Source organism: Anguilla anguilla, chromosome 11 (genome assembly GCF_013347855.1).
Source record: "Anguilla anguilla isolate fAngAng1 chromosome 11, fAngAng1.pri, whole genome shotgun sequence".
NCBI classification, from domain to species: Eukaryota; Metazoa; Chordata; class Actinopteri; order Anguilliformes; family Anguillidae; genus Anguilla; species Anguilla anguilla.
In genome coordinates, this window is record NC_049211.1 from 35764927 (window position 1) to 35790963 (window position 26037).

The 26037-nt window shown below is 52.7% G+C and overlaps 1 protein-coding gene across 4 annotated transcripts in view; it reads left to right on the forward strand.

The window, feature by feature from the left end:
• Nucleotides 1-26037, forward strand: part of LOC118207712 (low-density lipoprotein receptor-related protein 1-like) — a 141962-nt gene that overhangs the window by 69751 nt on the left and 46174 nt on the right. For all 4 annotated transcript variants that reach the window (XM_035381580.1, XM_035381577.1, XM_035381578.1 and 1 more), the window contains 20 exons: nucleotides 377-574; nucleotides 917-1162; nucleotides 2134-2331; nucleotides 4736-4940; nucleotides 7035-7199; nucleotides 7633-7877; nucleotides 8635-8766; nucleotides 9630-9857; nucleotides 10498-10672; nucleotides 12464-12558; nucleotides 13119-13268; nucleotides 13792-13932; nucleotides 15266-15391; nucleotides 16273-16404; nucleotides 17534-17668; nucleotides 18414-18543; nucleotides 19338-19464; nucleotides 19566-19717; nucleotides 19917-20041; nucleotides 21061-21435. In XM_035381580.1, the coding sequence (XP_035237471.1) occupies nucleotides 377-574; nucleotides 917-1162; nucleotides 2134-2331; nucleotides 4736-4940; nucleotides 7035-7199; nucleotides 7633-7877; nucleotides 8635-8766; nucleotides 9630-9857; nucleotides 10498-10672; nucleotides 12464-12558; nucleotides 13119-13268; nucleotides 13792-13932; nucleotides 15266-15391; nucleotides 16273-16404; nucleotides 17534-17668; nucleotides 18414-18543; nucleotides 19338-19464; nucleotides 19566-19717; nucleotides 19917-20041; nucleotides 21061-21435 (3480 nt within the window). The remainder of the gene's footprint in view (nucleotides 1-376; nucleotides 575-916; nucleotides 1163-2133; nucleotides 2332-4735; nucleotides 4941-7034; nucleotides 7200-7632; nucleotides 7878-8634; nucleotides 8767-9629; nucleotides 9858-10497; nucleotides 10673-12463; nucleotides 12559-13118; nucleotides 13269-13791; nucleotides 13933-15265; nucleotides 15392-16272; nucleotides 16405-17533; nucleotides 17669-18413; nucleotides 18544-19337; nucleotides 19465-19565; nucleotides 19718-19916; nucleotides 20042-21060; nucleotides 21436-26037) is intronic.

A 26037-nucleotide genomic window follows, 5' to 3' on the forward strand; every position in this document is an offset into this window, starting at 1 on the left:
GTTCAGTTCACACAGTGAACATTATTCTGACCTAACTTATGCTGAGTCAAACTAGGGGGAAGTGCGAGATACAACATTAGGATGAAAATAGAAATTACGATAAGTGCTGGAATGGAGGTACATGTAACATGAGGGCCGTGGGGCCCCACCGTCGCTAAGGGCAACGGTGTGCGCTGTCACATCGTAATGGCTTCTGTGTGGCTCATCCCAATACGTCAGCCTGCAGGGTGCGGGAGGGGCGTGGCTGGACGTCGACGGTGGGGCTTGACCTCTGACCCCACCCACCGATGCGTGCGATTGGTTAAAAAAAACGCTGTCCTGTAGCCCGGTTCCACTAGGATTGGCTGTGACGGGTGTGTGTGTGTGTCTCGCGCAGCGCGCTGCATCAGCAAGGCCTGGGTGTGCGACGGGGACAGCGACTGCGAGGACGGCTCGGACGAGGAGAACTGCGAGGTGGTCTCCTGCAAGCTGTCCCACCACCTGTGCGCCGGCAACGAGTCCGTCTGCCTGCCCGCCGAGAAGCTGTGCGACGGCACCGACGACTGCCCCGACGGCTCCGACGAGAAGCTCTGCGGTGAGACCAACATGCACCGGGGCATTCCAATAGACCAGCATGCACTGGGGCACTCCACTGGACCACATGTACCAGGGCACTCCACTAGTGTGCCTTGGTGCCAGTGTGCACCAAGGCACCCCAATAGACCAGCATGCACCAGGGCACTCCATTAGACCAACATGCACGGGGGCACTCCAATAGACCAGCATGCACTGGGGTTCTTCCCATGAATCTGTAACTCCCCCTCACTTCAGTGTGCTGAGATCCTGAAAGGCACAACAAAGGATATGAATGCAGTGCTGTTCCAATGTATGTCGTTGTAATACATCTGCCTGTCCTTCTTCCTTCTATCACTCTCAGATCTCTGCTCATTGGAAAATGGCGGCTGCAGCCACAACTGCTCGGTGGCGCCGGGCGAGGGCATCCTGTGCTCCTGCCCACTGGGCATGGAGCTGGGCACCGACAACAAGACCTGCCAGATCCAGAGCTTCTGCGCCAAGCACCTCAAGTGCAGCCAGCGCTGCGAGCAGGAGAAGAACACCGTCAAGTGCTCCTGCTACGAGGGCTGGGCCCTGGAGCCCGACAGGGAGAGCTGCAAGAGCCTAGGTGAGGGGGGGGGGGGGGGGGGGCTGCAAGAGCCTGGGTGAGGGCTGGGAGGGGGAGGGGGGGGCTGCAAGAGCCTGGGTGAGGAGGGGTGGGGGGGATGGGGGTGGGTGGGGCTGGGAGAGGGAGGGGGAAGGGGGGGCTGGGGGGGGGAGAGCTGCAAGAGCCTGGGTGAGGGGTGAGGAGGGAGGGGGGGGGACGGGGGAGAGCTGCAAGAGCCTGGGTGAGGAGGGGGGGGGGGGGGTCTGGGAGGGGGAGGGGGAGGGGGGAGGGGGGGGGAGATCTGCAAGAGCCTGGGTGAGGAGGGGGGGGGGGGGTCTGGGAGGGGGAGGGGGAGGGGGAGGGGGGAGGGGAGGTAGAGCTGCAAGAGCCTGGGTGAGGAGGGGGGCGGGGGGGGGGGGATGGGGGGGGGGCTGCAAGAGCCTGGGTGAGGAGGGGAGGGGCGGGGTCTGGGGGGGGGGAGGGGAGAAGGCTGCAAGAGTCTGAGGGCTGGGAGAGGGGAGGGCCTGTCTGCGTGATGTCATTGCCCCTCCCACTAGCGACAGAGTAATCAGTGATAGCTATGCGTGTGTTAAGAATACTGGTTGGTATGTAGTATATAGAAAAGCTTTTGCCTGTGTGCTTTATTGTTTTATTGGTAGAGTGCTGTGGCAAATACCTATGAAACTCTTCAGGTTTTTATGTAAATTGTGTTCTTGGAAACTGATCCTGGGTCAGAATCCACATTGGACTGTAAATGAGTGGGGTCTGGACAAGAGCTGAAAGAGCTGGTCCTGGTGCAGCACTGGTCTTCAGGGATATGGGGGATGCTTTACTTATGTTGTGCAGCACTGGAGACGTCCCGCTGCAGTGCTGATGTGCAGGTTTATGGGACCTTTTTGTCGGGGGTTAATTTGTGGCTCAGGTACCTTGTGCTGACGGAATGATCGAACCCGAATGTCTGATCCATGCTTTCTGCACCCCTGCACTTCCAGATCCCTTCCCCCCCTTCATCATCTTCTCCAACCGCCACGAGATCCGGCGGATCGACCTGTACAAGGGCGAGTTCAGCGTCCTGGTGCCCGGCCTCCGCAACACCATCGCCCTGGACTTCCACCTCAACCAGAGCTCCCTCTACTGGACCGACGTGGTGGAGGACAAGATCTACCGCGGGAAGCTGTCGGAGAACGGCGGTGAGTTCTGCCGAGGGGGGGTGACGGCTGTTCTCTCAGGGTCCTTACCGCTCCGTGTTAACGCACACTGTGTTCTATCTGAGTATGAGGGCTGTATTTTCGGCTTAGGGGACGGTGTGCTCCAGTAGTGGTGTGGTTGTGGGAGAGGGTTGGGGTTAGGGTTAGGGGACGGTGTGCTCCAGTAGTGGTGTGGTTGTGGGAGAGGGTTGGGGTTGGGGTTAGGGGACAGTGTGCTCCAGTAGTGGTGTGGTTGTGGGAGAGGGTTGGGGTTGGGGTTAGGGGACGGTGTGCTCCAGTAGTGGTGTGGTTGTGAGAGAGGGTTGGGGTTGGGGTTAGGGGACGGTGTGCTCCAGTAGTGGTGTGGTTGTGAGAGAGGGTTGGGGTTAGGGTTAGGGGACGGTGTGCTCCAGTAGTGCTGTGGTTGTGGGAGAGGGTTGGGGTTAGGGTTAGGGGACGGTGTGCTCCAGTAGTGGTGTGGTTGTGAGAGAGGGTTGGGGTTAGGGTTAGGGGACGGTGTGCTCCAGTAGTGCTGTGGTTGTGGGAGAGGGTTGGGGTTAGGGTTAGGGGACGGTGTGCTCCAGTAGTGCTGTGGTTGTGGGAGAGGGTTGGGGTTGGGGTTAGGGGATGGTGTGCTCCAGTAGTGGTGTGGTTGTGGGAGAGGGTTGGGGTTGGGGTTAGGGGATGGTGTGCTCCAGTAGTGGTGTGGTTGTGAGAGAGGGTTGGGGTTGGGGTTAGAGGACGGTGTGCTCCAGTAGTGGTGTGGTTGTGGGAGAGGGTTAGGGTTGGGGTTAGGGGACGGTGTGCTCCAGTAGTGGTGTGGTTGTGAGAGAGGGTTGGGGTTGGGGTTAGGGGACGGTGTGCTCCAGTAGTGGTGTGGTTGTGGGAGAGGGTTGGGGTTAGGGTTAGGGGACGGTGTGCTCCAGTAGTGGTGTGGTTGTGGGAGAGGGTTGGGGTTGGGCTTGGGGGATGGTGTGGTTGTGGGAGAGGGTTGGGGTTGGGCTTAGGGGATGGTGTGCTCCAGTAGTGGTGTGGTTGTGGGAGAGGGTTGGGGTTGGGTTTAGGGGATGGTGTGCTCCAGTAGTGGTGTGGTTGTGGGAGAGGGTTGGGGTTGGGCTTAGGGGATGGTGTGGTTGGGGGAGAGGGTTGGGGTTGGGCTTAGGGGATGGTGTGGTTGGGGGAGAGGGTTGGGGTTGGCTTTAGGGGACGGTGTGGTTGTGGGAGAGGGTTGGGGTTGGGCTTAGGGGATGGTGTGGTTGTGGGAGAGGGTTGGGGTTAGGGGATGGTGTGGCTGTGGGAGAGGGTTGGGGTTGGGGTTGGGGTTGGGGGATGGTGTGGTTGTGGGAGAGCTTGTTTGGGGTTTTGGGAGGCGTGGCTTTGGGAGCAGAGTAGCCGCTGCTGATGGCTTTCATCGCTGTGCCAGTTTCCAGCCTGGTCCTCGCTCTTCACAGACACACGTCCTGCTGACCAGCGCCGGCCCCATGCCTCTTACTTAACCATCTCCAGCTCTTACAGGCCCAAGCAGGTTCCCTGTAAACGCTGCTCGACGTCAACCCGATACGCAGAGCCCCTCCCCCCCGCCGCACTGGTCACCGGCGGTAGCTAGCGTAGCGGAGCGTCTTTCCTGTAGCACTGGTCACCGGCGGTAGCTAGCGTAGCGGAGCGTCTTTCCTGTAGCACTGGTCACCGGCGGTAGCTAGCGGAGCGGAGCCTCCTTCCTGTAGCACTGGTCACCGGCGGTAGCTAGCGGAGCGGAGCCTCCTTCCTGTAGCACTGGTCACCGGCGCCCTTTAATCGCCCCCCAGTCAGGGTAATCATCAGCCGCCTGCTCTGATTACAGGCCTCATCTGTCACCAGAGCCCAAGAGAGAGCAGTTTACCCTGGGCACTTCTGATTTATGTCTGGTCCACGGTGTCGCTTTCGATTTTAGGCACTTCAGTGAAGGGTAATGGAGATGATTTAGGTCGTGATGAATTTTCATCTTGAACACGTTCTGTTATGAAGTGCCTGAACGCATTCTGTAATGAAGGCCCTGAACATGTTCTGTTATGTTCTGTTATGAAGTGCCTGAACGCATTATGTAATGAAGGCCCTGAACATGTTCTGTTATGAAAGTACCTGAACGCATTATGTAATGAAGGCCCTGAACATGTTCTCTTATGAAGTGCCTGAACGCATTCTGTAATGAAGGCCCTGAACATGTTCTGTTATGTTCTGTTATGAAGTACCTGAACGCATTATGTAATGAAGGCCCTGAACATGTTCTGTTATGAAAGTACCTGAACGCATTATGTAATGAAGGCCCTGAACATGTTCTCTTATGAAGTACCTGAACGCATTATGTAATGAAGGCCCTGAACACGTTCTCCTATGAAGTTCCTGAACGCGGCCTGTGTGTTCTGCCCAGCCCTGACCAGCTTCGAGGTGGTGATCCAGTACGGCTTGGCCACGCCCGAGGGCCTGGCGGTGGACTGGATCGCCGGGAACATCTACTGGGTGGAGAGCAACCTGGACCAGATCGAGGTGGCCAAGCTGGACGGCACCATGCGCACCACCCTGCTGGCCGGGGAGGTGGAGCACCCCCGAGCCATCGCCCTGGACCCCCGATACGGGTGAGCACCCCAGGACGTCCGAAAGATAATAACAGTGACGATAACAACAACTGCAATAATAATCAGAAGAAGAATAAGAAGAACAACAATGAGATTTTTACAATCTTGTGAATATTATTATTAATAAATAAATAATAAAGAATAGTAAAAATTATATACGTATCATTATTAGTGTTGCTGTTTATAACTTTTCAGAAAAAACAAAAAATAAAATTAAAATGAAGAGTTTAAAGAATGCAACGGATATATACATATTAATTTCAAAATGCATTAACTGATCGGATGTTATGGCTGATGTTAATGCAATGTCAGTGTCCTTCCTGAATCTCATGCAGTGAGTGTTGATCTCACTTCCTGTAGTCTGTAGGCTGTTTAAGTTACTTCCTGTAGCTTGTATGCTGTTGAACTCACTTCCTGTAGCCTGTACGCTGTTGAACTCACTTCCTGTAGCCAGTACGCTGTTGAACTCACTTCCTATAGGCTGTACACTGTTGAACTCACTTCCGTTAGCCTGTGTGTTGTCTGTGTTGAGGTCTTCTCTCCCTCGCCATTACATAATTAGTCTAATTATTTACTGCTTAATTATCCCTGTTGTTTACATTGTTAATTTTTTGTAAATGTCACGTTGCTAAACTGCATACATGTGCCCTGTGCATGCCCAGGGAACAGTATAACAGATTGTTTATTTGGAAGGGTACAGGCTGTACACTAATTAACAACTCGGTCCAACTAAGTCAGGTGAATGTGAGCAGCCCATAAACTGTCATACTGTGAGTGAAACTGAAGGGGGACAAAAATAGAAATTAATTATTGCTAATTACCTGAAGGCTGATTAAAGAAGTCGATGTTATAACGGCAGGGTAAGAGCATGAATGAGGGCGGAGTCAGAGCAGGAATGAGGGCGGGGTCAGAGCACGAATGAGGGCAGGTTCAGAGCAGGAATGAGGGCGGAGTCAGAGCACGAATGAGGGCGGGGTCAGAGCACGAATGAGGGCGGAGTCAGAGCACGAATGAGGGCGGGGTCAGAGCACGAATGAGGGCGGGGTCAGAGCACGAATGAGGGCGGGGTCAGAGCACGAATGAGGGCGGGGTCAGAGCACAAATGAGGGCGGAGTCAGAGCACGAATTAGGGCGGAGTCAGAGCACGAGTGAGGGCGGAGTCAGAGCATGAATGAGGGCGGGGTCAGAGCACGAATGAGGGCGGAGTCCGAGCACGAATGAGGGCGGGGTCAGAGCACGAATGAGGGCGGAGTCCGAGCACGAATGAGGGCAGGGTCAGAGCAGGAATGAGGGCGGAGTCAGAGCACAAATGAGGGCAGAGTCAGAGCACGAATGAGGGTGGAGTCAGAGCACGAATGAGGGTGGAGTAAGATCACGAGTGAGGGCGGAGTGAGAGCACGAGTGAGGGCGGAGTCAGAGCACGAATGAGGACTCGGGATGAGCACTGTTGCCATGCTGGCACCCGGGAGCTTTAGTGACAGAGCCCTGAGGGTGGAGGTGGTGCAAGTCCCCCTCAGCGCTCACCGTGGCCCCCGTGTTTCAGGACGATGGTCGAGTCTGAGCGGGGCGTGTCTCTTTGTGTGACTCACTGGGCTGGTGCTACACTGCATGCTATTATAAACCCACCAGGGGTCTTTACTGTGATTAACACAGCGACGTTCTGTGTGATTAACACAGTAGTGTTTACTGTGATTAACATAGCGACGTTCTGTGCGATTAACGCAGCGGTGTTTACTGTGATTAACACAGCGACGTTCTGTGTGATTAACATAGCGACGTTGTGTGTGATTAACGCAGTGGTGTTTACTGTGATTAACATAGCGTCATTTAGTGTTCGTTCAAATGTAATTTTGTATTTCTCTAGTTTCTTTCTGCATTTTTAATTAATTTAATGGTAAGTGATGGTAAATGTTTTGTGTCACCAACCATATTTTTTTGTTAAATCTTTTTTCTTTAATTCTTTCTCGTTTTTAATCCAATTGAATGTATTTTTTGTTTGTATTTCAAACATTTTAAATGTTGTCTTGTCCTTGCTTTGGGCTCCTTAGAGAACAAGTTCAATTTGGCATTTTGCTCCTCCCAATCGCTTCCCAGAATCCTTTTCTGGACGGACTGGGACGCGAGCCTCCCGAGGATCGAGGCGGCGTCCATGAGCGGGGCGGGCCGGCGCACGGTCCACCGGGAGACGGGCAGCGGCGGCTGGCCCAACGGCCTGACCGTGGACTACCTGGAGCTCCGCATCCTGTGGATCGACGCCAGGTAGGCCCCCCGCGTACGGACGGAGGGATGGACGGACGTTCGTCTGCCACCCCACTGCCACGCTCCGTCCTGTGGGATGTGGTTGTGTTTGACAGGACGGATCTGTTGCTTCTGGTGTAAAACAAGGCACCTTAGAGTTCATACCAGGCATGGGAACATTTCTACACAGTCAGCCTGGGCCTAACTTACTGAGCATGGACTGAAAAATGAAATAGAGTATCTCTCTCCCTCTGTTTCTCTCTCTCTCACTCACTCACTCTTTCTCTCTCTCACCCTCTCTCACTCTCACATTCTCTCTCTCTCACACCCTCTCTCTATCTCTCACCCTCTCTCTGTCTCACACACCCTCTCTCTCTTTCTCTCTATCACTCTCTCTCTCTCTCATATTCACTCTCTCTCTCTCTCTCCCCCCTCTCTGTGCATGACTCCACAGGTCAGACGCCATATACTCTGCGCGGTATGACGGCTCCGGGCTGATGGAGGTTCTGCGGGGTCATGAGTACCTGTCGCACCCCTTCGCCGTCACCATGTACGGGGGGGAGGTGTACTGGACCGACTGGCGCACCAACACCCTGGCCAAGGCCAACAAGTGGACCGGGCTGAACGTGACCGTGGTGCAGAGGACCAACACCCAGCCGTTTGACCTGCAAGTGTACCACCCGTCCAGGCAGCCCCAGGGTGAGCGCACAAACCCGACCTGTCTTTCACAGATAGTACCAGTTTCACAGTTAATCTTTCACAGATAGTGCCTGTTTCACAGTGAATCTTTCACAGATAGTGCCTGTTTCACAGTTAATCTTTCACAGATAGTGCCTGTTTCACAGTTAATCTTTCACAGATAGTGCCTGTTTCACAGTTAATCTTTCACAGATAGCATCATGTAGAACTGTTAGCCTTTCACAGATAGCACCATGTAGGACAGTTAATCTTTCACAAATAGCACCATCTAGGACAGTTAATCTTTCACAGATAGCACCATCTAGGACAGTTAATCTTTCACAGATAGTGCCACGGTTTCACAGTTAGTCTTTCACAGATAGAGCCATCTAGAATAGATAATCTTTCACAGATAGCACCCTCTAGAACAGTTTGTTTTTCAGAGATTGCACTCTCTAGAATGGTCAGTCTTTCTCAGCGCTTCTAGAGCAGTTAATATCTCACAGATAGCACACTCTAGAGCAGTTAACCTTTCTCAACACCCTCTAGAACACTTAATATTTATCTTTCACGGGTATCCTCCTCCTCCGCCACCCAGCCCTTCTATTGAAACCATGTATGCAGCACATGTTACAGTAGTGAGCAGCCATGTTGTATGTAGCTGAGAGAGGGGTCATATTGGGTTTGTGTAACCTAGCTGTTTGGGACATGGTGCGCCAGCGCTCGTGACTCTTAACGCGAGTCTCGCCGTCTCCCCCCCCCCCCTCCCCCCACCCAGCCCCGAACCCCTGTGCCGCAAACGGAGGCAGGGGGCCCTGCTCCCACCTGTGTCTGATCAACTACCACCAGACCTTCTCCTGCGCCTGCCCCCACCTGATGAAGCTCCAGGACGACGGGCACACCTGCTACGGTAAGGCCTGCGCTCGGGCGGGGGGGTCGCGTGCCGTCCTCCCCCCACCGTCTCATTTTTCCCGCCCATTTCCGGTTCTACGGCTCTCAGATGGCTAATAACCAATCGCTGCTCACCTACAAGTGGGAAGTTGATCAATGTCCAATCGGATAACACTTTAATTGATAATGTCCATTTATTTGTTTGTGCGGTTTAGGAAAAGACCAGCTACAGTTACCCGAGGTCTGTAGATAGTATTTACACACAGATCCACACAGGCATGGGGCTGTGAGATGCACACGGTTTTATTAACTATGTGCAACACAACTCATCAGAAATGTTCTAATTCTGAAAGGTCGAGAGCTTGACTTCACAAATGGTGCATATTTAGAAGCAGGATTGTCTGTCACACTATGACTGTGTGTCTTTGTGGCGACTGCACTAATGTTGTTTGACCACTAGGGGCGCCTAGAATGACGTCTGTCACTTGAGGCTGTGGAAGTTGTAAACTGTGCTGGTTCAGGTCTTGTTGTAGATGCATTTATATAAATGATAGGATAGTTCCAGACCTGGGTCAAATACGTATTTGTTTTGGATTCAAGTAATTTACTACACTTTACTGATCTGCCAATAATCTATTGATCTGGTGTATTGGAACCAATGAAATACTCTCAAAAAGTGCAAACCCTGCCTTCTGGTTATATTGGCAGGCTCAATTACACCAGGCAAGATCAATTGAGCACAGAAAAGTATTTGAATCCAAAACAAATACGTATTTGACCCAGGTCTGGATAGTTCCTTCAGTATCGTGCGGTTGTCAGAGGGGGTGAGTCATTTCTCTTGCGCGAGTCTCGGTTTCTGTTATCCTCCGCCTCTCCCCGCAGAGTCCCGCCAGTTCCTGCTCTACGCCCGGCAGATCGAGATCCGGGGCGTGGACATCGACAACCCGTACTACAACTACATCATCTCCTTCACCGTGCCGGACATCGACAACGTGACGGTGCTGGACTACGACGCGCTGGAGAGCCGCGTCTACTGGTCGGACGTCCGGACGCAGAGCATCAGGCGCGCCTTCATCAACGGCACCGGGGTGGAGACGGTGGTGTCAGCAGGTAGTCCCGCACGGGGGTGGAGACGGTGGTGTCAGCAGGTAGTCCCGCGCGGGGGTGGAGACCGTGGTGTCAGCAGGTAGTCCCGCGCGGGGGTGGAGACCGTGGTGTCAGCAGGTAGTCCCGCGCGGGGGTGGAGACGGTGGTGTCAGCAGGTAGTCCCGCGCGGGGGTGGAGACCGTGGTGTCAGCAGGTAGTCCCGCGCGCGCGGGGGCCTGGTCCAGGCTCGGGCTGTCCAATCAGCGCCGCGCTCAAACGCACACGCGTGTTAGAGCCTTTTTTGTGTGTATGTATGTGTGTGTGTGTTTGTGTGTGTGTGTGCATTGCTCAGGTTGTATTATGATTGTTCATTTATTCACGCATGTGTATTTGTCTATGTGTTTGCGCGTGTGAATGTTTGGGAGTGCTTGTGTGTGTTGTGTGTGTGAATATGTGGGCGATTGTGTGTGTTTATGCGTTTGTGTGTTGTGTGGATGTGTGTGTGTGTGTTGTGTGTGTGTGTATGTGTGTGTGTGTTGTGTGAATGTGTGTGTGTGTTGCGTGTGTGTGTGTTGAGTGAAAGTGTGTGTGTGTGTGTGTGTTGAGTGAAAGTGTGTGTTTCTTTGGGTGAATTTGAAGTGTGTGACGTGTCATTTCCCCCCAGACCTGCCGAATTCTCACGGCTTGGCGATAGACTGGGTGTCCCGGAACATTTTCTGGACCAGCTACGACGCCAACAAGAAGCAGATCAATGTGGCTCGGCTGGACGGCTCCTTTAAAAACGCTGTGATCCAGGGTCTGGACAAGCCCCACTGCCTGGTCCTGCACCCTCTCCTTGGGTGAGTGGAACGGGCGACAGACACGACCCAACCCAACCCGACCCAACCCAACCCGACCCGACCCGATCCACTCAGAGAACCGCTGTGTTTAAAGTCACTTCCTGGGGTTTTTGGTGTCATTACTGGCATAAAAATGTATATTAACCTATTCGATTTTGATTAAGCACTTTAGAATGTAGTTCTTCTTGGAGTTTTGGACCACAAACCCCAGACTTCCCTGATACCAGCCACTGTAAAACCAGGTTGTCAGAAAATTTTGTAAATATCATTGCACAGAAACTATCGGGGTGAATGAAAAGCGTGCAGTAAAAACTGGAGCAGTCAGTGAGGGGCCCAGAGATACTCCCCAGCTCCTCCCATCTCTGCAGTGTCCTCTGCTGTCATAGGAGGGTACAGGCTGCCTCACCTCCACCTCCCCCCCCCCCTTTCTGCTTCTTCCCCCCCCCCCTCCATCTTTCCCTCCATCTTCCCTCCACAGGAAATCATTTGCAGGTTTGCAGGGGCAGGGGGTGACAGATATTTGGGCTCTAGGTCACCCCCTTCCCTCTTGGTTCTGCTCAACCCCTAGAATGCTTCCAGTTTGGTGCTTTTGGCTCGAGAGGGGGGAAGGGGGGGTGGGTGTGGAGAGCAGGAGTTTTTTTTTTTTGGAGGGGGGGGGGTCATAATGAGAAGCAGATGCTTAACACCCACACTTTACTCGACATTTTCTGGTTCCAAGAACCAGGCAGAATGTGTCAGGAGAAACTATTTTGCATTGATGCAACAACAAATGAATATTGTCTAAATAATGAGTGTGCAGCTTGAACAGAGTGTAAATAGCGCACTGTATGGGGGGGGGTCACTGCGTCAGGACACCCCGTTGCCGCGGTAATTCAATTCAGCTTAATTCAGTTTTATTTGTGTAGCGCTTTTTACAGAGAACTGTCACAAAGACACTTTACGGAGTTGCAAGGCAAGAAACATCAAAAAGAGCAAACAGAGCAAACACCAGGCCTGAACCCCAAATAGCAAGTACATGAGGTAAAAAAAAACTCCCACTGAGGAGACACATGAGAGCCAACACTGCCAAAACGGGTCTGCCACTCTATCTGGACCAGCATCGCCACGGTTACCCACTCACACTGCCGATAGGGGTCTACCGCTATAGTTGCCAGGGGCTGGACCTGTCACACTTCCTGTTTGTGACATGCTGGGCTCACGCGTGTGAACAGGGGGTGCGTAGTGTAATCCCACACCGCTCATGAGTATAAGCTGGAAGGTGAAGCCATGCCCTTTGACCTCTGACCTTGGGGTGAAGTTCACAGCGCTGCTGCTGCAGATGGTCTGGCGGATCAGCCCTGAGGGAGCAGCGTCGTTATAGACGTGGCTCTGACAGGAGCAGTGTGCTGTTACGGTGCCGTTTGAGGCCTGAGCTGCACTGGGTGTTCGAGTGGATTTACCCTCTCAAAGCACTGCAGAGAAGGCAGCGCTGCCAAAGATAATGGCACAGAGACACACCTAGTTCTGTGTCCCTGTGGTGCAGCGTGTCCCTATCGTGCAGGAGTGTGTCCTTGTGGTGCAGTGTGTCCCTATGGTGCAGGAGTGTGTCCCTGTGGAGCAGTCTGTCCCTATGGTGCAGGAGTGTGTCCCTGTGGAGCAGTCTGTCCCTATGGTGCAGGAGTGTGTCCCTGTGGAGCAGTACATCCCTATGACACAGCGTGTCCCTGTGGTCCTGTGTGTACACTCACCACAACTCACCAAGTCTTTCTTCTCCTTTAACTGCCTGTTTCTCTGTCTCCCCTCCCGCTGCAGAAAGCTGTACTGGACAGATGGGGATAATATCAGCATGGCCAACATGGACGGCAGCAACCACACCGTGCTCTTCACCAATCAGAAAGGACCTGTGGGTGAGTCGCTACGCAAGCTGTGGTTGAAGTTGTGGACTGCACTTTATCTTACTGTGGTGGGAGAGTGACGCCTTCTGAGCTCTGTGAGTGGGTGAATCAGCCCTGTGGCCTCGTCCAATCAAGTGGCTTTTCTCTCCTCTGCATATTGCCAGGATTGGTTTGGGTTAGAGACTCTGTCGCAACAAATTTGATCCGGAGTACAAAAATGATCCGGGTTGCGTAATGATATTCTAAAACAGCAATTATTTACTAATACCGACACATTTTAGATTGGGAACTGGTCATGCAATAGCACAAATTTGCAAGGATATTTTGGCTGTTCTTGTATTGTTTTATTGGTGGTCTGAAATCCTTGCAACCTGACACTACTGTTCAGTTTTTGGGGATCCTAGAATCTGGAGGAGCCACAACCTTAAAATAATTTTTAAGGCCATTGATTTTGTGCCGCATATGTGTGGCAAACGCTGTCTTTTTCATTGTAAAAGATTGCCCCCTGGTGGAGTGGAGGTTAGGCGCAGGCCTTGCTCATGTCTGTCTCTCTCTCTCTCTCTCTCTCTCAGGCCTGTCCATCGACTTTGACATGGAGCAGCTGTACTGGATCAGTTCAGGGAACAGCACGATCAGCCGCTGCAGGCTGGACGGCAGCCAGCTGGAGGTGCTGGAGGGGGTGAAAGGCAAACTGACCAAGGCCACGGCACTGGCTATCATGGGTGAGTCACATGAGCAGCTCATTGGCTCATTGGCTGTCCACTGTGGCGCGAAATGATTGGTTCTTCTGAAGAGACAAATCCAATAGGGCTGTTTGTGTCTTACTTAGCCAGAAGGTAGCCATGTAGAATATACTGTAGTATTCATACAGGACATAAGTCTGATGAAGATGTCAGATTTATTTTAGATATTACACAGGGTAGAGATATTCAGAAGTACTTTAATATTTATATTCATGTTGTGGTACAATAATGCTTACCTTACTGGCTAAAAATTGTTTGTTGCTTGTTGTATCTCATTGGCGGCCCTGTGTGTGTGTGTGTGTGTGCGGGTATGTGCGTGTGTGTGTGTTTGTGTGTGTGTGTTTGCGTGCGGATGTGCGTGTGTGCATGTGTGTGTGTGCGGATGCGCGTGTGTGTGTGCGCATGTACGTGTGTGTGCGTGCGCATGTACGTGTGTGTGCGTGTGTGTGTCTATGCATGTGCGTGTGTGTTCGTGCGTGTGTGTGTACGTGCGGGTGTACAGGAGACAAGCTGTGGTGGGCGGACCAGGCTACAGATCAGATGGGCACCTGTGATAAGAAGGACGGGGGAAACTGGAAGGTGATGAGGAACAGCACGTCCCCCATGATGCACATGAAGATCTACAACGAGACCGTGCAGAAAGGTGTGTGTGTGTGTGTGTGTGCATGTTTCTAATGGGGACTGTGTGTTTTTCAGGTGTAAACCTGTGCAGTGTTAGTAATGGGGACTGTGTTTGTGTATGTGTGTGTGTGTTTGAGGTGTAAACCTGTGCAGTATTGGTAATGGGGACTGTGTGTGTGTGTTTCAGGTGTAAACCTGTGCAGTGTTAGTAATGGGGACTGTGTTTGTGTGTGTGTGTGTGTGTGTGTGTTTCTAATGGGGACTGTGTGTGTGTTTCAGGTGTAAACCTGTGCAGTGTTAGTAATGGGAGCTGTGTTTGTGTGTTTCAGGTGTAAACCTGTGCAGTGTTGGTAATGGGAGCTGTTTGTGTGTTTCAGGTGTAAACCTGTGCAGTGTTGGTAATGGAGGCTGTGTGTGTGTGTTTCAGGTGTAAACCTGTGCAGTGTTGGTAATGGGGGCTGTGTGTGTGTTTCAGGTGTAAACCTGTGCAGTGTTGGTAATTGAGGCTGTGTGTGTGTTTCAGGTGTAAACCTGTGCAGTGTTGGTAATGGGAGTTGTGTGTGTGTGTTTCAGGTGTAAACCTGTGCAGTGTTGGTAATGGAGGCTGTGTGTGTGTTTCAGGTGTAAACCTGTGCAGTGTTGGTAGTGGGGGCTGTGTTTGTGTGTTTCAGGTGTAAACCTGTGCAGTGTTGGTAATGGAGGCTGTGTGTGTGTTTCAGGTGTAAACCTGTGCAGTGTTGGTAATGGAGGCTGTGTGTGTGTTTCAGGTGTAAACCTGTGCAGTGTTGGTAATGGAGGCTGTGTGTGTGTTTCAGGTGTAAACCTGTGCAGTGTTGGTAATGGGAGCTGTGTGTGTGTTTCAGGTGTAAACCTGTGCAGTGTTGGTAATGGAGGCTGTGTGTGTGTTTCAGGTGTAAACCTGTGCAGTGTTTGTAATGGGGGCTGTGTTTGTGTGTTTCAGGTGTAAACCTGTGCAGTGTTGGTAATGGAGGCTGTGTGTGTGTTTCAGGTGTAAACCTGTGCAGTGTTTGTAATGGGGGCTGTGTTTGTGTGTTTCAGGTGTAAACCTGTGCAGTGTTGGTAATGGAGGCTGTGTGTGTGTTTCAGGTGTAAACCTGTGCAGTGTTGGTAATGGAGGCTGTGTGTGTGTTTCAGGTGTAAACCTGTGCAGTGTTGGTAATGGGAGTTGTGTGTGTGTGTTTCAGGTGTAAACCTGTGCAGTGTTGGTAATGGAGGCTGTGTTTGTGTGTTTCAGGTGCAAACCTGTGCAGTGTTGGTAATGGGGGCTGTGTGTGTGTGTTTCAGGTGTAAACCTGTGCAGTGTTGGTAATGGAGGCTGTGTTTGTGTGTTTCAGGTGCAAACCTGTGCAGTGCTGGTAATGGGGGCTGCTCCCAGCTGTGCTTACCCACGTCCCCCACCTCCCGGTCCTGCATGTGCACAGCAGGGTACAGCCTGAGGAGCGGCCAGCAGTCCTGCGAGGGTACGGCTTCGCCTGCACACCTTAACTACCCCCTACCCCTACCCCTGACCCTGTGGAGGGGGTTACACTACATGGGGATTAAACTCAGTGGGGGAGTTAACTCTGGGGGGGGGTAATCTCAATGGGGGTTAAACACAGTGGGGGGTTAATCTCAGTGGGGGGGGTTAATCTCACTGGGGGGGTTAATCTCAGTGGGGGGGTTAATCTCAGTGGGGGGGTTAATCTCAGTGGGGGGGTTAATCTCAGTGGGGGGTTAATCTCAGTGGAGGGGGGGTTAATCTCAGTGGGGGGTTAAACACGGGGGGGTTAATCTCAGTGGAGGGGGGTTAACTCAGTGGGGGGGTTAATCTCAGTGGGGGGTTAATCTCAGTAGTGGGGGGTTAATCTCAGTGGGGGGTTAATCTCATTGGGGGGGTTATTCTCAGTGGGGGGGTTAATCTCAGTGGGGGGTTAATCTCAGTGGGGGGTTAATCTCAGTGGAGGGGGGGTTAATCTCAGTGGGGGGTTAAACACGGGGGGGTTAATCTCAGTGGAGGGGGGTTAACTCAGTGGGGAGGGGTTAATCTCAGTGGGGGTTAACCTCAGTGTGGGGGTTAATCTCAGTGGGGGGGGTTAATCTCAGTGGGGGGTTAATCTCAGTGGGGGGGGTTAATCTCAGTGGGGGGTTAATTTTAATGGGGGGGTTAATCTCAGTGGGGGGGGTTAATCTCAGTGGGGGGTTAATTTTAGTGGGGGGGTTAATCTCAGTGGGGGGTTAATTTTAGTGGGGGGGTTAATCTCAGTGGGGAGGTTAATCTCAGTGGGGAGGTTAATCTCAGTGGGGGGTTAAACACGGGGGGGTTAATCTCGTTCCTGACGTCTCTCTGGTCGCGTCCTCGCAGGCGTTGGCTCCTTCCTGCTCTACTCTGTGCACGAGGGCATCCGGGGGATCCCGCTGGACCCAGCCGACAGGTCCGACGCCCTCGTGCCCGTCTCCGGCACCTCCCTGGCCGTGGGCATCGACTTCCACGCCGGTAGGCCTCCGCCCCGCCTCGGAGAGTGGGGAGCTACTCTCCTCTCTGTGTGCGCGTGGGTGTCAAGACCTCCAGAATCTAAATATTTTATTTCATTTTTAAAATTTTATTTTTATTTATTTTATTTTTTTTTACAGTTTTTTGTTTTTATTATAAATTCTGTGCTGTAGACTTTAATATAAAATATAACCTATTCACTTTACACATGCTAATGCTAATAGTTTGTAAGACTTGACAATAAGGAGGGTCCTCAGACCTGAGGTCACTATGAGATTGATTTGGGCCGGTTGATTGATCTGTCACTTGCCCAATCGGGCCAGTACCCTAAACATTTCTATACTGACACTTGCTTATCGTTCACGGATGTTACAGCTTGATCGTTCATCCGTTTCCAACGGTTTGACATATTTACTCAAAAGGTAAAACAGCTGTTTTCTTGAAGTAGCATTAGAACAATAGCAGGAGCTATCTGAGCAACTCATCTACCTTAATTTATTGCTACCAAGCTAATTAAGCACCTACAAGTACCAACAAGCTAGATATTAATTTTTTGTATATTACCATATTATTACCGCTAAAATAGTTTTATTCTTGGTTAAACCGCGACTGGCCTCAGAATCCAAAATTAAAGACGTCATCCATGATTTCGAAAAAAAATAATTTCTGCAATTGGTCGAATCTAGTAGAGTTAGCTCAGAAAGATGAAGCTTGTCCATATAATTAGATTCATTTGTCCTTAGTCAGCGATTGGCCGATTTTTAATAATAGCCTTTATAATCCCTTTTAAAAAGTAGTTCTGGTTTTTTCTTTTTTGGCAGCTGGGCCAGTTGAAATGTAGCTGGGGAAAGTACCTGGAACACTGACCTACTGGCCCACTTCGAAAGAAAGATCCTTAAAGTCGAGCTCCGGTGTGCGATGGTTGTATTGATTAAATGAAACGTTAGATGCTTCCATGTGCTAGCGCACAGACTAGCTGATAGATGGCTGCCTGCAGTAGGCCCTGGATGAAAGTGACAGCAGCAAACCCATTTATGGAGATGGGGGTCCTCTCCCAGATGTAGGTCTTCTTACTGTGTTTTGAGCCCTGCTCAGGGTTCGGCTGGCCCACACTGTGCCCCCTCTTCCGCAGACAACGACACCATCTACTGGGTGGACATGGGCCTGAGCACCATCAGCCGGGCCAAGAGGGACCAGACCTGGCGCGAGGACGTGGTGACCAACGGCATCGGCCGGGTGGAGGGCATCGCCGTGGACTGGATCGCAGGTGACAGCACGCCCGCACACACACGAAAGATGCATCCGCACACACGCACACACACTCACACCATACATACATATATACACACACACACACACACATGCACATACATACACACGCACACACACTCACACCATACGTACATATATATACACACACACACACTCACACCATACATACATATACATACATACACACACATACACACACACACACACACACACACCATACATACATATACATACATACATACACACACATACACACACACGCACACACACTCACACCATACATACATATACATACATACACACACATACAGACACACGCACACACACTCACACCATACATACATATACATACATACATACACACACATACACACACACGCACACACACTCACACCATACATACATATACATACATACATACACACACATACACACACACGCACACACACTCACACCATACATACATATACATACACACACACGCACACACACTCACACCATACGTACATATACATACATACATACACACACATACACACACACGCACACACACTCACACCATACATACATATACATACACACACACGCACACACTCACACCATACGTACATATACATACACACACACACACACACACACACACACACACACACACAGAACATTAACACATGCACGCAGAGGGGTTATCGGCGGTGTGGAAGGGCTCACTCTTGCGCCCGCGCTGCGCTCTGTGGCCACAGGGAACATGTACTGGACGGACCAGGGCTTCGACGTGATCGAGGTGGCCAGGCTCAACGGCTCCTTCCACTACGTGGTGATCTCCCAGGGCCTGGACAAGCCCCGCGCCATCGCTGTGCACCCCGAGAAAGGGTGAGACCGCGCCCCGGAGTCGCCGCGCCCAGAGCCGGCCTCCGCTGCTGCCCCGCGCCAAGCCCTCTCCTGTGTGCGTGTGTGTGTGTGCGCGTGTGGGGGTGTGGGTGTGTGTGTGTGGGTGTGTGGGTGTGTGTGGGTGTGTGTGTGTGTGTGTGTGTGTGCGTGTGTGTGTGTGTGGGTGTGTGGGTGTGTGTGCGTGTGGGTGTATGGGTGTGTGTGGGTGTGTGTGGGTGCGTGGGTGTGTGTGGGTGTGTGGGTGTGGGTGTGTGCGTGTGGGTGTGTGTGTGTGTGGGGGTGTGTGTGTGTGTGTGTGTGGGGGTGTGTGTGTGTATTCTGTGTGTGTGTGTGTGTGTGCGTGTGTGTGTGTGTATGGGTGTGTTTGGGTGTGCTTGCGTGTATATGTATTTTGTGTGTATGTGTTTGTGTATGTATTTGTATTTGTATATGTATTGTGTGTGTGTTTGTGTATATGTACTGTATGTGTGTGTATGTGTATATGTACTGTGTGTGTGTTTGTGTATGTATGTGTATATGTACTGTATGTGTGTGTATGTGTATATGTACTGTGTGTGTATGTATTTTGTGTGTATGTGTATATGTATTGTGTGTGTATGTGTTTGTGTATGTATGTGTATATGCATTGCGTGTGTATGTGTTTGTGTATGTATGTGTAGATGTATTGCGTGTGTATGTATTTTGTGTGTATGTGTATATGTACTGTGTGTGTGTGTGTATGTATTTTGTGTGTATTTGTATATATACTGTGTGTGTGTGTTTGTGTATGTTTGTAGGTACCTGTTCTGGACTGAGTGGGGGCAGTACCCTCGTATTGAGAGGGCGCGTCTGGACGGATCTCAGCGGACTGTGCTGGTCAACGTGAGCATCAGCTGGCCCAACGGCATCTCCATCGACTACCCGGTGTGTGTGCGCTCAACTTGCACTCCTACACACTGCCGCACACTGCCGCACACTGCTGTACAGGATAACACAGCGTTGTCGCGTTCTCTGCCTCTCTGCAGGACGGCTTCCTGTACTGGTGTGACGCCCGGACCGATAAGATCGAGCGGATAGATCTGGAAACCGGGCAGAACCGGGAGGTGGTGCTGGCCAGCAATAACATGGACATGTTCGCCGTGTCCGTCTTCGAGAACTACATCTACTGGAGCGACAGGTGACCGAGCTCCTGTCCCCTCTCTCGTTCTCTCCTCTTTGCTTTCCCTGTGTTTCCTGTCTTCCCTTTTTTCCTTTCCCTTTATAACTCTCTAAAATTCTCAGGAGTTTTTTCCAGAATAAAAAAAGTGTTTTGAAATGTGAATCTTAAAATAAAGAGATGACTTAGCTCTCCCTCTGACCCCCCTGTCCCGTGTCAGGACGCACGCTAACGGCTCTATAAAGAGGGGGAGCAAGGACAACGCCACGGACAGCATCACGCTGAGGACCGGCATCGGCGTGCAGCTCAAGGACATCAAGGTGTTCAACCGAGCCAGGCAGCAGGGTGAGCGCCTCACACAAGCTCACACTCACTCATTCACTCACGCGTTCACACAAGCTCATATTCACTCATTCACTCACGCGTTCACACAAGCTCACATTCACACATTCACTCACGCGTTCACACAATCTCACACTCACTCATTCACTCACGCGTTCACATAAGCTCATATTCACTCATTCACTCACGCGTTCACATAAGCTCATATTCACTCATTCACTCACGCGTTCACACAAGCTCACACTCACTCATTCACTCACATGTTCACACAATCTCACATTCACTCATTCACTCGCGTGTTCACACAATCTCACACTCACTCATTCACTCATTCACTCACGCGTTCGCATAAGCTCACATTCACTCATTCACTCACGTGTTCACACAATCTCACACTCACACATTCACTCACACGTTCACACTAACCCACTCACTCATTCACTCACATGTTCACACAAGCTCACACTCACTCATGCGTTCACATAAGCTCACACTCACTCATTCACACTAACGCACTCACATGTTCACACAAGCTCACACTCACTCATTCACTCATTCACTCACGCGTTCACACTAACGCACTCACACATTCACTCACGTGTTCACACAAGCTCACATTCACTCATTCACTCACATGTTCACACAAGCTCACATTCACTCATTCACTCATGTGTTCACTCAAGCTCACATTCACACATTCACTCACGTTTTCACACAAGCTCACATTCACACATTCACTCACGTGTTCACACAAGCTCACATTCACACATTCACTCATTCACTCATATTCACATAAGCTCCCATTCACTCATTCACTCACATGTTCACACAAGCTCTCATTCACTCATTCACTCACACTGCTAACAGCAAGCATGGTGCCCATTCCTGCAGCGTGATAGTCAACTAAAGCAGCTCAGGGATGCGGCCGCAGTGCGCCCCCTGCTGGCCTCGGCTTACCGCCGCTCAGGCACCCGGTTAACCAGCGCTTCCCACTCCCCCCACCCCCCCCCCCTCCCCGAAAGGAACCAACGTGTGCCGGGACGGCAACGGCGGGTGCGAGCAGCTGTGCCTGTACCGCGGCGACGGCCAACGCACCTGCGCCTGCGCGCACGGGACGCTGGCGGAGGACGGGCGCGGCTGCCGCGGCTACGAGGGCTACCTGCTCTACTCGGAGCGGACCATCCTGAAGAGCGTGCACCTGTCGGACGAGCGCAACCTCAACGCGCCCGTCAAGCCCTTCGAGGACGCCGAGCACATGAAGAACGTCATCGCCCTCGCCTTCGACTACCGCGGGGGCGGCGGGAAGGGCGCCAACCGCATCTTCTTCAGCGACATCCACTTCGGCGACATCCAGCGCATCAACGACGACGGCTCCGACCGCCAGACCGTGGTGCAGAGTGAGCGCGCCGGGCTAGCCCGCACCATTCTTTTCTCTTCCCTCCTCTCTCTCCTCTCTCCTCTCTCTCATCCCGCTTTTCCCCCTCTCTCTCCTCTCTCCTCTCTCTCCTCCCGCTCTTCCCTCTCTCTCTCTCCTCTCTCCTCTCTCTCATCCCGCTCTTCCCTCTCTCTCTCTCTCTCCTCTCTCCTATCTCTCATCCCGCTCTTCCCTCTCTCTCTCTCCTCTCTCCTCTCTCTCATCCCGCTCTTCCCTCTCTCTCTCTCCTCTCTCCTCTCTCTCATCCCGCTCTTCCCTCTCTCTCTCTCCTCTCTCTCATCCCGCTCTTCCCTCTCTCTCCTCTCTCCTCTCTCTCATCCCGCTCTTCCCTCTCTCTCCTCTCTCTCCTCCCTCTCTTCCTCTCAGCACGCCGCTCGCTGCGGGGAAGTCTGCCTTAACGAGTTTTAGTCTCGCAGTGAGACTTCAGGTCTTATTTGTCCTCCTCTCATGTCAAAAATATGAGTTTGTTTTCAGTTACTTTTTTTGCTTTTTCAAGTGAAATGAGTCTCACCCCATTGGCAAATCTTGAAAATGAGTCTCACCCCATTGGCGGTGTTTTGCAAAAAAAGTAATAGAAATAGGATTGTCTGTAAGACTAAGATACGACTTAAGATAAAAGTCTAAAAGATTAAGTCCCACTCAGAAGTCCCAAGGAAATTTCTTTTCAAAAAATCTAACTCAACTGGGGAGTATGAACAAGAAGAAAATAAAGTTCTTCCTCAACAGTCCAGGATGAACATTCACATTTGTTTATTTATATAATAAAACAATACGGACAAGTCTTAATAAATACAATAAATACAATGCTGCAATACATAAACCGTCGTTTGTAAGTGGTGGAAACAAACATTTACCTCAGGAATTGAGGTGCTGGGAGGTTTCTGGAAGCTGCCGCTGGTCTGCATCAGGAGCCACAGCCTTTAAGGCTCCAGCGTCCGCTTTTATATCCGGCGAACGGAGCAGTGGGCGGAGTTAGCAGGCCCTCCAATCAGATGAAGGGTGTTCAGCCTTCACCCTCTGTGAGGGGTGCAGGTCTTGTGTTAAAAAAAAAAAACTGTTAAAGACACGGGGTCACATTGCTAAAAAAAAAAAAAGAGCAGTTCACTGGTTTTGTCCACTAGGGGGTGCTAAATCTGTATGCATTTATTTTTGCATGAAAGTTAGGACATGAGTCCATGCCCGTAGAGGGCCCCATTGGCCCCCAGCGCCCCCCCCCCCTCCGCTCCGCTTCCCCTAGCTCTGCGGGACGTCCCCCGCCTCCGCGGGCTCCAAGGGCCGAACGGTGTCCCGGCGCCGGCGGCAACAGCCCCGCCCGAGCGCCGCCAGGTCCCGCCGGAACTTGCGGGACACGAAGACGTACAGGACGGGGTTGGCCACGGCGGCGGAGGACGCCAGCAGGCGGGCGAACACGGCGAAGGCGCGGTAGGCGGGGGCGGGGGCGGAGGCCGGGGCGCGGCCCGCCGCCAGCCCGAACATGAGGGCGTAGGAGGGCAGCCAGCAGAGCGTAAACACCAGCACCAGCAGGGCGGAGGTGCGCGTCACCCGCCTCTGGTAGCGCTCCAGCTGCGGGGCGCGGCCGGGGGCCCCGGCCCGCCTCAGGAAGCGGTAGATCCGGGCGTACGTGAGGACGATGACGAGCAGCGGCAGGGCGAAGCCCAGGAGGAAGAGGCCGGCGCCGTAGACCAGCTGGCCCACGTCGGACAGGAAGGCGAAGCAGGCGAGCGGGGCGGCGGCGGGGCCCACGGTGCGCACGGCGAACTGCGGCGCCGCCAGACCGGCGGCGGGCACCCAGAGGGCCGCCGCCGCCAGCCGCAGCCGCCAGCGCCGGCCCGCCCGGCACGCCCGCAGCCGGTACGCCCAGGCCGGGTGCGCCAGCGTCAGGTAGCGGGCCACCGCCAGGGCGGCGAGCGTGAAGACGCTGGCCGAGGAGCAGGCCACGCCCAGGAAGCTGACGGCCTTGCACAGGAAGCGGCCGAAGGGCCAGCGGCCCAGCGCGATGGCGGCCGTGTGGAACGGCAGGCAGGCCAGCTGCAGCAGGTCGGCCGCGCTCAGCGCCAGGAGGAGGGTGTCGGTGGCGTGGGCGGGGCTCCGCGCCCCCCCTCCTCCTCCTCCCTCCCTCCTCCCTCCCTGGCACCGCCCCCGCCCCCGCCCCCGCCCCCGCCCCGCCAGCGTCAGCACCGCCAGGCTGTGTCCCACCACCCCCGTCAGCATGATGAGCCCGTCCAGCACCGGCACCAGCACCCTCAGCGTCCGCCACGCCCCGTCCCCCCCGCCTCCCCCGTCCGGCATGGCCGACGCCGCTCCCGTCCGCTTGACCGGCGGGTGATGAAGATGATGGTGATGATGATGATGATGAAGGTGGCGCTCAGGGTGTCACAGAGGGGAGGAGCTGCTGCTCAGAGACACGCCCCCCTCCTCTGGTTCTGGCCGCTGGCGAGCTTCCCCGTAGAATGAGCGCTCATAACCAGGACGGCTCATTCATCGCCAAACGCCTGACCCGATAGGTCAGCCTGGGATTGACCCTCCAATCACAAGCCGGCATGCTGGTTCCCGTTTTTTGACTGCGATGCTCTCTTCTAGCCCTTAATCAGATTTTCCTCTGAGGACCGGCGTCCATGTAAGGGGTTCACCTGGAAGCCCCCTCGGGCGGTTTTTGTGGGGTGCGCTGGGAGGGCGGAGAGCCTGGCGCTGCGGTCGTATCGATCTCCCGCGGTGCGGTCCGAGCCCGGTCGTTTCGCATTAAGGCCCCGGTCGATTCTACTTAAAGCTGAGTGTCCGCAGGTTGGGTGATCCTCATCGCCGCCTGTTCAAATGGCTTCCAGGACTGCCCACAGTCAGCGCTCGTTCTTCCTCCCTCCCTCCCTTCCTCCCTCTCTCCTTCGCCTGTTGCCTCATTAAGGGTTTATTTATCTCTCTCTCGGCCCCTGCAGGGGGGTCTGCCCTGTCGCTCTGTTGCGGGGGTGAGCTGTGTTTCCTCCTATATTCCTCACTTCATTTCCACCATTTTGAGAGAACGTTCCGGAAGGTTTTAAATTACGGGCGGAATCCAGGGGCCCGGGAGCAGAACACCCGCCTCGCTTTTCCACGTTTCTTAAATTTTCCACCCCTTCCTGTAGTTTCCTCATGGTTTAGTCCTGTGTGTGTGTGTGTGTGTGTGTGTGTGTGTTTGTGTGTGTGTCTGCACCCCTGGCACAGCTCTCTCCCCACCACTTTTACGTCTGAAAAAGGTCGTTATTGACTTTTTACCTGAGAGCAAACAGGCGACTGGAGTGGACGGCTTTTTATGGCCGAGCGATTGCTGGTCGTAAAGCGTCCGCCTGCAGACGGGGGGGCGGGCGAAGGCCTCGTAAAGGGCGCCGTGGAACCTCTCGCGGCGGGCGAAAAGCGACGCCTTACCGGGAACGCGGAAAAAAAACAAAAACCTCTTAGCGGCGCCGCCGTGCGGGGGGGGAGCAGCAGGCGGACAGGGGGAGCAGCAGGCAGGGGGGGGATTGTTTAGACCGTGGCTAGCCTCAGAGCTTCTGTTTCCTCCTCTCCGGAGGCGCGCTGTTCTGATTGGTCCGAACCCCAGAGGGGGCGGGTCTGTGTGCTTTTAGGCGCGTCTGCCGGGGGGACGCCGTCGGTGTGCTCGTGCAGTGAGCCGTGAAGGTCCGGGATACAGCGCCTCTTTCACAGAAATGCTCAAGTTCTCTTTCACAGAAATGCTCAACTTCTCTTTCGCAGAAATGCTCAACTCCTCTTTCACAGAAATGCTCAATATCTCTTTCACAGAAATGCTCAATATCTCTTTCACAGAAATGCTCAACTCATCTTTTACAGAAATGCTCAACTTCTCTTTCACAGAAATGCTCAACTTCTCTTTCACAGAAATGCTCAACTCTCTTTCACACTACACCGCACTGCCTTCACATTTACATAAATACGTTTTACAGGAGGCTGTTTATGGTTGTGCTGTTGCTATATCATGGTAGCGTCAAGACCAGAATATGTATGGGGCAGTTTGATATGGTGCTGTGGGTGTATGAGGAGCAGTTTGATATGATGATGTAGGTATATGAGGGGCAGTTTGATATGATGATGTAGGTATATGAGGGGCAGTTTGATATGGTGCTGTGGGTGTATGAGGGGCAGTTTGATATGATGATGTAGGTATATGAGGGGCAGTTTGATATTATGTTGTAGGTGTATGAGGGGCAGTTTGATATGATGATGTAGGTATATGAGGGGCAGTTTGATATGGTGCTGTAGGTATATGAGGGGCAGTTTGATATGATGATGTAGGTACAGTACATGGCCAAAAGTACGTGGACACCTGACATCAAACATCTCATCCAAAATTATGGGCATTAATATGGAGTTGGCCCACTCTTCTCTGCTATAACAACCTCCACTTTTCTGGGAGACTTTATATTAGATGTTGGATCATTGCTGGAAAGATTAGCTTCCAGAGCATTTGTGAGCTTGGACACTGATTGGGCGATTAGGCCTGGCTCGCTGTTGGTCCCGAAGGTGTTGGATGGGTTAGAGGTTTGGCCCAGTCAAGTTCTTCCACACCGTTCTTGAC